Source organism: Aythya fuligula, chromosome Z (assembly GCF_009819795.1).
Source record: "Aythya fuligula isolate bAytFul2 chromosome Z, bAytFul2.pri, whole genome shotgun sequence".
NCBI lineage: Eukaryota > Metazoa > Chordata > Aves > Anseriformes > Anatidae > Aythya > Aythya fuligula.
This window is the reverse complement of record NC_045593.1, coordinates 16900786-16914319: the sequence shown is the minus strand read 5'-3', so window position 1 is coordinate 16914319 and position 13534 is coordinate 16900786. Positions and strand designations below refer to the sequence as shown.

At 35.6% G+C, this 13534-nt stretch overlaps 1 protein-coding gene across 1 annotated transcript in view; it reads right to left on the bottom strand.

The window, feature by feature from the left end:
• Positions 1-13534, bottom strand: part of PARP8 (poly(ADP-ribose) polymerase family member 8) — a 108749-nt gene that overhangs the window by 13684 nt on the left and 81531 nt on the right. Inside the window, exons 15-16 of the mRNA XM_032206145.1 lie at positions 3874-3966; positions 3-128 (exon numbers count right to left, since the gene is read on the bottom strand). Of these exons, the coding sequence (XP_032062036.1) occupies positions 3-128; positions 3874-3966 (219 nt within the window). The remainder of the gene's footprint in view (positions 1-2; positions 129-3873; positions 3967-13534) is intronic.

Sequence of the window (13534 nt, the reverse complement as noted above, 5' to 3'; positions counted from 1 at the left end):
ACCCTGGGGTTAAAGGCCAGCATCTGAGGATCATTAGGATCAACTACAGAAGGATATGGCTCAAAAATGACAACTTTCCTAGGTGACTCTAATGCAGACCGACACATGGATACTAACAGATCAACCACCTAGAGACGAAGAAAAATATTTATTAAATGTATGTACTATGTACTTTCATATTTCATCACCCAGTCTACTTATTTTTCTTTGTAGCTAAAATTATGTTCCACAGATAGCATGTAACGACTGATTTTTTCCCATTGACTTCAAAAAGCTTCAGGCCCAGCCCTGCTATACTATTTGAGGTGCCTAGGTAAGACCAAAATCTAGTTTTAAATGTACTATCATTCCAGACATATTGCTTGTAGTCCTACTTTCTCTTGTGTACATATGATAATTCTTGGACGAAATTCATTCAGAAAATGTAGTTGTGCTGGATCTGTGTACCCTTGGGTAGAAGATGCCAATGAAGAATGCTACTCAAGAAAGAGGAAGAGTCTGTGAACTTGTACCACCACCTGCTGTTTTCCTGAACACTGTAATCATAAAAACACTACTAAACATTCATTTTACTAAAGCCAGAACAGCACAGTGATTTAAAAGTTACTTGCATATCTCACACTGGGAGAACTTCTCTCCCTTCCTTTCTGTTACAAATAACATGAATTTGATTACCTATGATTTCCAAGATTTCACTGTAAGATCATGTGTCTAATCAGTACAGACATATTCACATAGGTACATGTTGACACATACACAATTTTGCAACAGATTTAAGTGTAATTGTTTCAAAAATAGTAAATTAGAGATTAAAAAGAGCCTACAGCAATGACAAAACAGAGATAAAGCAGCTTTCTGGCAGCTGTGAAACCCAAATCCCACTGATAATAAAATTCAAAGTTGCTATGTAAAAACATCACTGCAGATTGGCTTATTTCCACCTGATTTCTCTGTGTTATCTGAAAAAAATCCTCTGCAAAAATGAATTTTTCCATGAAAGAAACAAAAGGGCAAGAAGATTTGTACTTAGTAGGCATCCCTGGTTCCTCCCACAATTCCAGATAAATCAGATCTCATCTCACAGCTCAAGTTCTAGAAGTCATTATATGTCTGCTATTGTATCTGATCATATGGAAGAAATAAAAATTATGGTCCTTTAGAGAAGAAGAATGAAAATAAGAATCATAATGAAAGAGAAAAGGAACTGTGCTGCAGTGAGTCATACTGTTGCCATTCTCCTCCTCTGCTCCTTCAGCATGAATGGACAATTTTCTCTACCTGTTTAAAAATATTCTGTTAGTTTCAGCTACTAGCTCACATATATTGAAAACTGAAGTTACTTAAATAATCATTGCTTTCTCCATGGTGCTCTGATTTCCATCCAGTATATAATAGCTACAAGTGTAACGAATGTTTCAAAAATAGGGCATCTGCATTAGTATTTGCAAAGGGGACTAGGAGACTTTATACACAGCCAGGTCAGGCAACCAGGCCATGTTTACCATGTATTACCATGTATTACCATGAAACTGGGCCCAAGTTCGTACTTCTTACAGGCACTTCTTTGCTTTCAGTTGCAAAACACTAATAGGGAAGAGTTGTTTGATTTTCCAGACTGCTTAATACAGTGATCCAAAGTTGTCTTCCTTTATTACTTGCACAGTGGGACGTTGTCTTAAAACTGGCACAGTTCTTATTAGAACAGCATCCCAAAGCCTTCATTTAAAACAAATGTTGACTTCTGTATTGTTTCTCACCATGATAACAGCAGGTTGTTTTAACCTGGGGAAAATGTGCATAGATTAGGCTTAATTAATCCCCTGATTTCCCCTGAGATCATTGTTCTGAGCTGATAGAATATACAGCAGCTGAAACTGCGAGATAAGTCTAAGGCAAACATAATATGAACTTCTACATGTGCTCCTTGGTAATAAGAAGTGCTGTGGATCTATTAAGTGTTCTTGTAGCTGGGTGTGAGCTTCTCCTGCCTAGGAGTGAGCATTGAAGCACCTCGGGTATGGTTTAAATATTTTCAAGGAGGAAAAAATCTCTCAGTACATCCCTCACTCTCTACAGGAAATCCAAACTACCAAAAAAAAAAAATCAGGTGTTTAATTTTCAGGCGTTTTGACTATGACTAAAAAGAAGGTGATGTGAATTTGAGCTTGAAAGTTTTATCAAGTATAATCTCTTATTATTAAGAAGGGGCCATCGGAACACAGGGAGTGACAAAGTAGGGGTGTCTACCTTAGAAAACTAGATCAAAGCACGGTAGGAAGAACAGGATGTAATTTCTAATAATGGGAACCAGTATTTAGGATCTTCACTACACAAAATGTTTTGGAGACTTGGAGGAAGTTTTATTTGACGAAACGTAGAAATTCACAGTGTGAGTACCTACATCTTACTAGTCAGCCTAAACTCTCTTCATAATCAATGGAGAAAATAACCTCTGGGCTGATGGCCTATGCTGTGACTCACACCATCCTAAACTATTGTCAAAAATAGCTCTGATGAATCAAACCCTAAAAGCACTGAACTCTTTCTGCAAACAGGAAAGAGAGCTCAACCAGATCAGATGTAGTGAGTTGGGTGTGATGCTAACACTACAGTGAGACCCAACAAAATTCAGTCACCTCAGTCCGATATCTCAACATCATTTTTTTCTACCTCTTTTTAAGCACCATTAAGGTTGTAATCACTTAAATACTCTTCAGCAATGCTGAAGAGGTGCTCTAGAGAGCTAGAGAAAGCTCTGCATATGTCTGTAACAGTAAGACCTACGCAAAACAAAGTGTGAGAGTTAACATGGACCACGTCTCCCCTCAGCCATATTTAAAAACAGAAGTGAGAGCTACTTGCTTGTACCTATATACCATGTAAATATAGTATATTCAGAAAATAAAAGTCCAGCACTACAGAACGACATAACTGAGGTCTTCAGTTATATTCTTAAGGGAAGAAGACACTTCTCCAAGTTTCTTCCTCTTAGGAAATGCTCACAGACGTTATTCTGGCACTCAGCCAAATAGTTTATTTCCAGTAGCTAGACTCATTAGTGCTAGTTAAAGCTAACTGAACTGAATGGTTGCTCTTCCAAAAAACATGTTGCTTACCAACGAAGTGCACAGTCAGTGACATATATTTAGGTAATCGGAGAGGAATGCATTTTTCCGTAAGATCTGAAAAGGCCATTTTAACTTTTGAATACACTGAAGCCCTGTAACTACTGTAAATTAAGGTTAAATGGTGATTTGAAAACATAGTTTAAAATACTGTTTTATGACACATAGAAAATCATGAAAAAAAAAAACCAACAAGTAATTATATGGTTATAAATACATTGGTAACAGAATTTAGAGTCAGAAAGCAAGGCTGTGTTAAATTCCTAATCCTTGAGAAGAGAGAAAAAAACTCTGTGTAGAAACATCAATAAGGACTTTCCCACTGTTATTTAATGATCAAAATAACAGATGCTCAGTGGATAGCTGCATCCAACACCATGAACAGGAAGTGGCTTATTAATTGAATGAGAGTAGTAATGGCTCATTAGGTGAAAATAAATGGGAATTATCTGCAGATGACAATGTCTGCCTTTATTAACAATCCAGGTGACCTAATTGAATACAACAGAACAAGAAAAGCGGGTTACTCTAATTACATGGAAGGAAAACAATGGAAGCACTTCATTAGTAACATCTGAAAATGTCATGCATAAACTGTGCATTTATGGCTATAAGAATGCACAAATAAATAATACTTACCAAGGAATACTCATACAAGGAATACAAGTAAAATAAGTATTAGAAGAGACTGAAAAAACTGCACACACTATAGAAAATCAGATATGTAATAATTATTAGATAATTCTACCTGAGCCCCAGTTGCAATTTCATCAGCAGCTTCGTTCATCACTCCTAATGTTTGGAAAGCAAATACACAGAGCTCCCGTTCACAAACGGTGGGCTACACAGAGAAAGAAAGTTAATTATATTTTTGTTCTAGTTTGAGGCTATTGGTTTTATCATGCAATAGCTACAAAACAAAACAAAACAAAAAAAAGCACAAACACATTTAATGTTAACTCTGTTCTCCAGATGTTTAACTGCAACATTAATTTCAAATTATGAATACAAGGCAATTATTGAGGAAGATACATTACAGTAGCATTTTAATAACGTGCAAAACATTATTAAAGTGTTGAGAACTCTAAAACTTGTAAGTACTCCTAAAGACTAAAGAAAATGAAATCCAAATACAAATAGATTACAATATCAAAATTACAACCATAGTACCCAAATGTCCTTCAGACTGTCCTATCAAACATAAAATGTCTTATATAACTAAAAATTGTAGAGAACAAATCCAGAAACTAAATGGTGGCATTCCCACTTCATAAACGCAGGCTTATTCACAGCTTGTTATTCTGCTTTTGAGAACACACTTAAAAATTTGATCCAAATGACAAAATCTTGAAGATGCTATGTTTATTTTTTTAAAAACTAATTTAACGATGTACATGTATATGTACGTTTTTAGAAAATGCATTATATTTTTATTGAATAATAACTGTATCAGGGAAGGTTACATATTATTTTTATAAATAAAGGAGCTTGAATCCTTTTTTATGATACCAAAGGAAAGAAAAAAATAGAAAAAAAAATGCTGTTTAATCATTTTTTTTGCTTTTCCAAAGAACTCAGTTCAGAATGCCATCACAATACTTGAATAAAAAATAAAATATCTGCAAATTGAATGAGACCTGAGCTTTGTGCCTTCATGAGGCATAAAACAGAAACAAAAAATACAGCTTTATGAACAGGCATGCCTTCATATGCTCCCTTATCACTTACACTCCACAGTTACTCCACACTTACTTACTAAAAAAGTAATTAGCAGATCAACTTTTAAAAGCTGAAGTAATGAATCATAAAAAGTTAATTGTTATAAGAATTAAAAATGAATAAACAGTTGAAACAAATATAAACAAGAAAAATAAAGCCTTCCTTAAAATTGACCCCAGTAAATGAAACTTTTTATTACAATACTGAAAACAAGCAAAAAATATTTTTGGATACTGTTTGCTTGAATCCATGTTATTGAATCCTAACTCACTGAAATTTAAAAACAAGCTTTAGCAAGCACTACTGAACTTTTGTAGCTAAGAATTCAGGTCCAGATCACAAAACAAAAACAAAAACAAAAACAAAAACAAAAACAAACAAACAAACAAAAAACATAAAATTTATTTGAATTCCAACTCAGGAAACAGATCCATCAGTAATAGGCATACTGCTGTATTTGTAGTTACTTGTTTGATAGCCTTTAAAATATGCATTTGTTTGTTTTCAAAGATTGTAGATTTCAATAAACATCTGAAATGTACTGCATTGATAAATTCTTACATCAATCGCTTTACAAGAGCTATCCTCTTTAAAGTCTAAGAGTATCATCCATTTGATTTATTTTATCTGCTATGTTACATTGCATTAGGCAGCAGATGAAGCCTAACATGATCCAATTCGCTGTGCCATTGCACACTAGACAAAAAGTATTTATTATTGTCATTATTCGAAGGCTTTCACATTCAGAAGGTGCTTCAATCACTGGCTTAGCTGAGGAAGCATGGTGTCACTGCCATCTTAACAATCAATAGTATATACAGACTCTCTTTAATTTGAGAGCAAAGGATTGATAAATAATTTAGCCATGAATAAGAGTGTTAAGAAAATATTCATTGCTGTCATTCTATTTATAACCTCAACAAAATAAGTTACCCGGAGATTTACAGATAGCAAATGGAACATAGGATTTGTCTTTTCTTTTTCTTTTTTTTTCTTCTTTTTTTTTTTTAATTGTTGTTTTGTTTTGTTTTTCTTTTCTTTTCTTACTGTTTTATGATCCCAGAAATGTCTGAATAGCTGGAAGATTGAAATTAGGAAAATGATCATTGCACTTATGCTTGACATTTGAAAAGCTTTTTTCTCTCAGGACACTGGAGCAAAGATCTTAAGGCTGGAGAACTGCAGGTATGAGAAACAAGGCAGCAAAATCTGAGCTCTGAAGAGGAACAAAAATACTGATAGGTTAAACAAAATTCTTTTGACTTTATGTAGTTGATGTACCTGTATGCCCACTGAATATTTTTTAGAGTAAAGACTTGACAAGACAATGCTGATTGGCTTTGTCAGTCTCTTTCAAAACACAAGAAAAAACTTTTCCCAGTAATGGAAATGGGTTTCCCCAAACTCATTTCTATTTGAGAAACAAACTTGTCAGGAAGCCACATGGTTTTACTGTACAAAATTCTAGTAAATAATAAACAGCACTTCCAGATTTTTCTCTCCAATGTTTTAAACTAGTTATTAAAAAAGTAATATATCTCTAGTTTTAATTTGTCTTCCTTAATGCTTTCAAGGAAGTAAATTGTCTGCCTTCAGAAATATTGAAATACCCATCTGAACTATCTTTGGTTAAAGAAAAAAGCACAGAAAGAACTACACAGAAAAAAAAATGAACTCTGTACAACCTCTGCATTCTACATATTCTCTTCAACTAAAAGCTGAACAAATATGTAGTTTTACATTACATGAAAGTGTCAGGGCTCTGTCAGTTGAATGGGGAAATAATCAGGGCCCTTCAGCTATATGGACACTTCAATAGTCTGCCTTCATATACCCACTCTAGAAGCCTTTTCATCTGAACTCTAGCCATTTTTAGAGCACTTTTGGATGTTTCTGATAGTTGTCCCAGTCTAACCCAATCGGAAGCTTTTAACTAAATTTTCCCATACACATATTACCATAGAATGTTCCAAGAGACGTTGGTATGGTCATTTCACACTACTTCAGCCACTAGCTAGGTTCAAGCATTTAAACTCTTCCCTTTCCCACCAAAAGGAAAAGTCTGGCTTAAAATTAAGCAACAGACATTCCAGGAGCCTTTCTTTGTCATATGATGATGCCAGTATCACATTTCCTTATTTTAGTTTTGTCCAGAATTGTTCATGCTAGAATCAACAGAAAAATATGAAAAAGAAGGTAATAAATCAATTATAGGAGACAGAGCTTAAAGAAAATCATAGGCTTTGTGGTAAAACTTGATTTCAAAGTGGCTCTTACACTGCTGCTAGCATTTTGCATACTGCCACTTGTCTCTTTCGTTATAATAAGATGTGAGCTCATCAGACAGAAACAGTTTTGTTCTGGCTTTGTAACTTAAATATGAGAAATGCCCCTAGCCACAACACATAAAAAAAGAACAAAAAAAGTAACAAAGTATTAGGGGCATGCAGAATTTTACCAGTTACAACCCCTGAAGGCCCCCAGAGCTGACCGGGAAACTTTTTTTCCCAAAACTAGTGGGCAGTTGTACCTTCCCTTCAACAGTGCTCTCACACATATACCTTATATTTAACTTGAAAGGAGAAAATTAACATAATGTCATTGGCTTACACAAAACTGTTAGCTAAGTGAAGACCATCGGTGCTGAAAGACTTTTTAGTAGGATAATTATTCCAGTGGGAAAAAGGCAGAAGAAAATAAGAGCTGGGCAGTTAACCTGAGACTGCAAATGCTGAGAAGCAGAAGGCACTGATAAAAGCAGACAGCATTTTTTGAGCAGAGTAAGGCTTTCGGAGTTTTTCTTTAGCCACCCCCAATCTTTGCATGCTCAGTAGCACTCATCCACAACACTGAGAAGAAAAAAGGCTCGGTCAGAGTTTCTGCGTGAGATGATTTAAGTATCACTTCTGACAGCAGTGACCACAAATGGCAGATGGGCAAACCATCCAGCTACTATGACATATTCTGATCCCTGGACTCATGCATTACTTAAAATATTTTCCAGACATTCTTTCAATTCAAAAGAGTTGAAACCTTCATAACTGATATTGATCTCACTGTTTTCAAGTATGTGCTGCTGCTGTGCTAAGATGAGGAATGTGCAACCTTCTCCCGCATCCTGGGGGATGTCACACAGATGTTAATGAGGCTGTAGTATGACTACACCTAAAAACTCTTGATCTAAAAGGAGAAGCTCGAGGAAAGCTCAGAGGCTGACTTACAGCAAATGTAACAAATGGTAAAGGTGAAACCATTAGAGCCCATCTCACTTCTCCTAATGAAAGGAGCAGGCAGGGGATATGAAATCTATCTTCAAATCCATGTTTTGTTTCCTGCTTTCAACCATGGTAGTTGTTAAGCTTTTCTACAGGAGGAACTTCTGTCTCTCTTCATTACACTTGCTAGAAGGCTGAGGATGGAGCAGGAATAATATTCAAAATATATGGGGGGTGGGGGTGGGGGGGAGTAGAAGAGAGAGGGAAAGAAGAATGAAGTGAGGAAGGGAGATTGGTGGGTAAAGCTTTCTTTTGGAAGGGAACTTTCAAGTTTCTGAGGTTCATTTCTCAGTTTGTGCCAGGTATGGTTTTTTAGATGTATTTCTTAGTTATATTTGTAAGGAAAAGCGGTTGCTAATTCATTAACACCTGACTCCGTGGTACCTAAGAATCAATTACATTCAAGCCAACAAGGATACCATTACCACATCTGAAGACAGGGCTGCAGGAAAGCTGCTTTCCTGGCTCTTTCATAGTTTACATCTATTAGTCATGCTTTCAAATGAATGAACAAATGCTACAAAAATCTCCGTTGTATCTACAGATGTGACATATGAGGGAAATATGAGGGGTGGCTCATATTATTGACAAGTTCTTATGTTGTAGGAAAATATATATTTAAAAATAAACGTATTCAAAATTAAGTACTTAATCATAGAATTGTATACTATGGCCTAAACTTGCACTGATTTAAGAATTACTTTTAAAAATAGATAATTATAAACAAGTACATCTCTGTTCTGAATTTTCAAATGAAGTCAAACTACTGACCCAAGATCTATATAGTGTGTATATATACACACTGCCATATTTACTGAATAACCTATCTGTCTATAAATATGTAAGGTAAGCTCTCTAAACAATCTCACAATATTCATGTGAAATATGAAACACACTGCTGAAAGAAGTAGGAGATACCACGGTGGTAAGCAGATATAATCTGTAGAAAGATGAAAAAATTGGTTTTATTTTCTGCTTTTCCTTTTAATTCCTATTCTTGGAAAGCTTCCAAGAATACTTTCCTAGACACTTTCCTTTTTTTTTCTTTCTTCCCTCCTTTCCAAATACATAAATAGGTGGCAAGTAAACAAATTATACAGTGCTATCTGGGCAACATGAGCTCTGGTTAAGTTCTTGGCTACAGGACAAGCTATACATTTTACACTCAGTAAACAATAAAGTGATTGAAGTCCATTCTGCCGAAGTATTGCTTGTAACAAGTGTTTTTTTTGTTTGTTTTGTTTTGTTTTGTTTTGTTTTGTTTTGTTTTTCTTTTCATAAAAAGAGGTAAAACTAGACTATATGGTAGATTGAGGATAAGAAAAATTACAGTGTTATTCTACAAGAATGAAAACATCTCCATCATCTTGGTTAAACTCCAGTCTATCTAAATAAATTTGTACACCTACACTTTTCTCCATAGTTCATGTTTATTCTACTCCAGAAACCTCCCACTCCTAAACGGCATACTAATTCTGGAACATCAATACCACTGTGTTATTCACGGGTGGATAAGGAACATATATTCAAAGGATGCAGCAATCCAAGACCTATTCCAGTCAGTGGGAGCTCACCATGGCAATGATTTTACTTATCATGAATAAATCACAACTGAGCACTTTGTCATGAAAAACATTCTAAAAATGTAAGGTTACAAATATAAATACAGATATGTCACTATTACACCACTGTACTTATTTTTACAGCTAAATACTTACAACAGGTATTTCAAATATTGTTTTACATTCATATTTCATAGACAAAAGTTTAAACAGTGGAGATGTCTGCACCAGCGTTTAAATTTCAAAGAAATTAATTTAAATATTTAGTTTAGTTTTGCTTTTTTTTTTTTCTTTATGGCTATTTCCTGCTTTGTTCTAAAGAAAAAAAAGTCTTCATCTGATATTTCAACACAAGGTGGCAGTGTAAAGAATGCTTTCTTGACTCAAAGAAAAATTATTGATATCCAGATTTCCACAGGGTTTTTTTGTTTCTTTTTTTCATCATCTTACTGAATATGTTCAAGGATTTTTTTTCCTGTAAAATTGTCTGGCACATCTTTAAAATCCAATCCATGACATTCTTTTATCAATGACTTTAATATAGCATACACACACTAAGATAGACATTAGCTACACGTTTTAAAATTATATTTTTTTAAAGCTGCATATGATAATATATTTTTATAACACTTATTTTAATCAGATCCTTAAATATAATAACTACTTTTGATAATCACTTATGATGTCATTATATTTAAACGTTTGTCATAAAAGTAGTTTTCACATGCTGAATTCCTAAAACAAGATGTCTCTTCAGTATTATATCAGCAAAACTGTTGCATTATTAGAATAGTAATTTTTTCCCCATAATATTATTACTAGTTCTAGAGTAACATGAAGAATTTCATATGGTATTTTTAATATATTTGGTTCTTTTAATATAGAAACAAATAATGTTGAAGTTTCTTTACTATCTTATGACATCAGTTTTGCAAAACACATTTTTATGGCTAGCTGAACCAAATCATATTGTTCAGAAGGGCTCTTGGAAGACAGTTCATTTTATCTTTTCATATTGGACTAGCTCTATCTAAGCTTTACCTGAAGCTAAAAATAGTATTATCTAAAGCTTTATCAATCCTTGGCACAGGTTGCCCAGAGATGTTGTGCAGTCTCCCTCCTTGGAGGTATTCAGAAGCCATCTAGACATGGACCTGGGCAACCTGCTCCAGGTGCAGCAAGGTGCTTGAGCAGGGCAGGTAGGACCAGATGGCCTCCAGAGATCCCTTCTTGCCTGTGATTTTGTGCAAAGAGAAGCCAAACTATCTTTCACATTTGTATATTTATACGAGTTTTATATTTATACGCAGGAAGTGCCTTCTTTTTCAAGCCCAAACACCATATACAGGAGCAGAGCAAGGACCCTCCTCAGCAGCATCTTCCCTGTTGGTGTTTCTATCATTGCCAGTACTAATTTAGCCAGCCTTCCCCTTTCTAGAGCAATTCACACAGAGAAAACCACAAGAGGACACACTACCTTTCATCCTGCATCTAGACTAAAAATTCTTTAGGGCGGGTATTAAAGAATCTCTTCATCTTTGTGCATGGACAACAGGGGAAAAAAAGCCTACAACGTTAACAGCAACAGGTCCTCATTTTCCACACATCTCTAAAATCTGTAAGAATGGACAATAATCAGGAATCAAAAGGGAGAAAAAGGACCTTTCTAATGAGTGAAATGAATTCATCTTATCTTATTAAGAAAAATAAATATCATAGATGCACGTGAAGATTTTGTTCCTGGTTAAGAAGGAGCTAGTATTTACAAATACCCAACTACTGCAAGTATAAGACTGCAATCTCTCTGTTGGCCTTTTGCTGTAGAAGGTATACAAAAACATGTTAACAGATATGTTTGTCTTGGTGTTTATTCATCATATAAATCATAACAGACAAATAGATACAGAAAATACTGCACAAAAACTGAGGATACTATATCCATTTATCTTAGTGTGATTGGAACAATTTAAAGTCTAGTATAAAACAAAAGTAATTTGATTGACTCAGGTGAAATTCTCTTTTGTTCAGACACTGCTTTCCATAAAACTCTAAATAGTTAAAAATCTCTAAAAAAAATCTCTGAAAAAATCTCTAAATGCAGTGGATGAAACAAGCTTCAGCTTCAGGGGGTGTTCGCTAGGAATGCCTGCCCAACAGTAGAGTATCACAGTACTGTGGAATGGGGTCTGCAGCTGTGGGTAACATTTCCTAACATTAGTTCTAATATTTAGTCTAACATATTAGTTTGACAAACATCAGGATGATTTTACTATTTTTACTATCTATGTGAGAAACCAACCATTTGAAAACATCATAAAAAACAATTCAAAATATTCTTGAAACAATTCAAGTCTCAGTAGGAAAATTTGGCCATTAGTTTACAAACAAGTAGTAGTCTACATCTTACTGACCTACAACTGTGTTCAGAATAATTCAAAGACAGCAAAATAAGGCCATTGTCTAATGATTCAAATGAGCAGACTTCTCCTGCTTTCAGATGTTGGTTGATGCTCGCCTGACCATGAGCCAGCAGTGTGCCCAGGTGGCCAGGAAGGCCAATGGCATTCTGGCTTGTACGGGGAATAGTGCAGCCAGAAGGACCAGGGAGGTGATCGTCCCACTGTACTCTGGTCTGGTGAGGCTGCACCTCAAGTACCATGTTCACCTATGGGCTCCTCAGTACAAGAAGGACGTCAAGGTCCTGGAGCATGTCCAGAGAAGGGCTACGAAGCTGGTGAAAGGCCTGGAGCACAAGTCCTGTGAGGAACAGCTGAGGGAACTGGGGTTGTTTAGTCTGGGGAAGAGGAGGCTCAGGGGAGACCTTATTGCTCTCTACAGCTGTCTGAAAGGAAGGTGTGGGGAGCTGGGGGTCAGTGATAGGACTAGAAGGAATGGCCTCAAGTTATGCCAGGGGAGGTTTAGGTTGGAAATGACATTTCTTCTCAGAAAGAGCAGTCAGGCACTGGAATGGGTTGCCCAGGGAGGTGGTGGAGTCACTGTCCCTGGGGGTATTTAAGGAAAGGTTGGACATGATACTTAGGGACACGGTTTAGTGGGTGACATTGGTGGTAGGGGGATCATTGGACCAGATGATCTTGGAGGTCTTTTCCAACCCTAATGATTCTATGTTTACCAGGTCTGCTTTCACCATCACTCCTTAGCACAAAACCTACATCTGACCTTGTTCTTCCCACAATTTTTCAAAGCTGAGTGAAGAGACACTTAAGAAGAGACTGACTGCAGAGCTCCTGAGCTGTGCAATACAGGTTGCGTTTCAGGAGGAAATGTGATTCTTTATGGGCCAAAAAGGCACAATTTGGATGTAATGGATCACAGAATCACAGAACTGTAGGGGTTGGAAGGGACCTCAAAAGATCATGCAGTCTTAAACCTCACTATTAATTTCAAGATTGTTTCTTGATCCTTTTGTATATAGGACTATATATGTATATGTAGAAATATGCAGGATTCAGATCATTATCAGCAATAACTGTATGAAATAGCAACAGCCTATGCTATGCAAAAGGTCAAATAATACTTCTTCTTCTTAGGATCATTAAACTTTCCCCACGCTTTACAAAAAAGCTGCAAATCATACTATGCACTGATTTCAGGGAATCTACAGTTTTCAGTGGCATTCCATGGAAGCTATGCAGTTTAGCATTTATAACTTTGGGTGCACTGTAAATAATAATTATCATGTGATATTATATGATTATGTTCTTGAAATAAATACTAAAAGAACATGCTGTGAAGAGAAATTGCATTGATCCTCATCTCATATGGAAAAGGTATGAATACCTACAGGGAAGCACTGCCAAATTCATTGACTCTTTAAAAAAAAGTAAAGGAT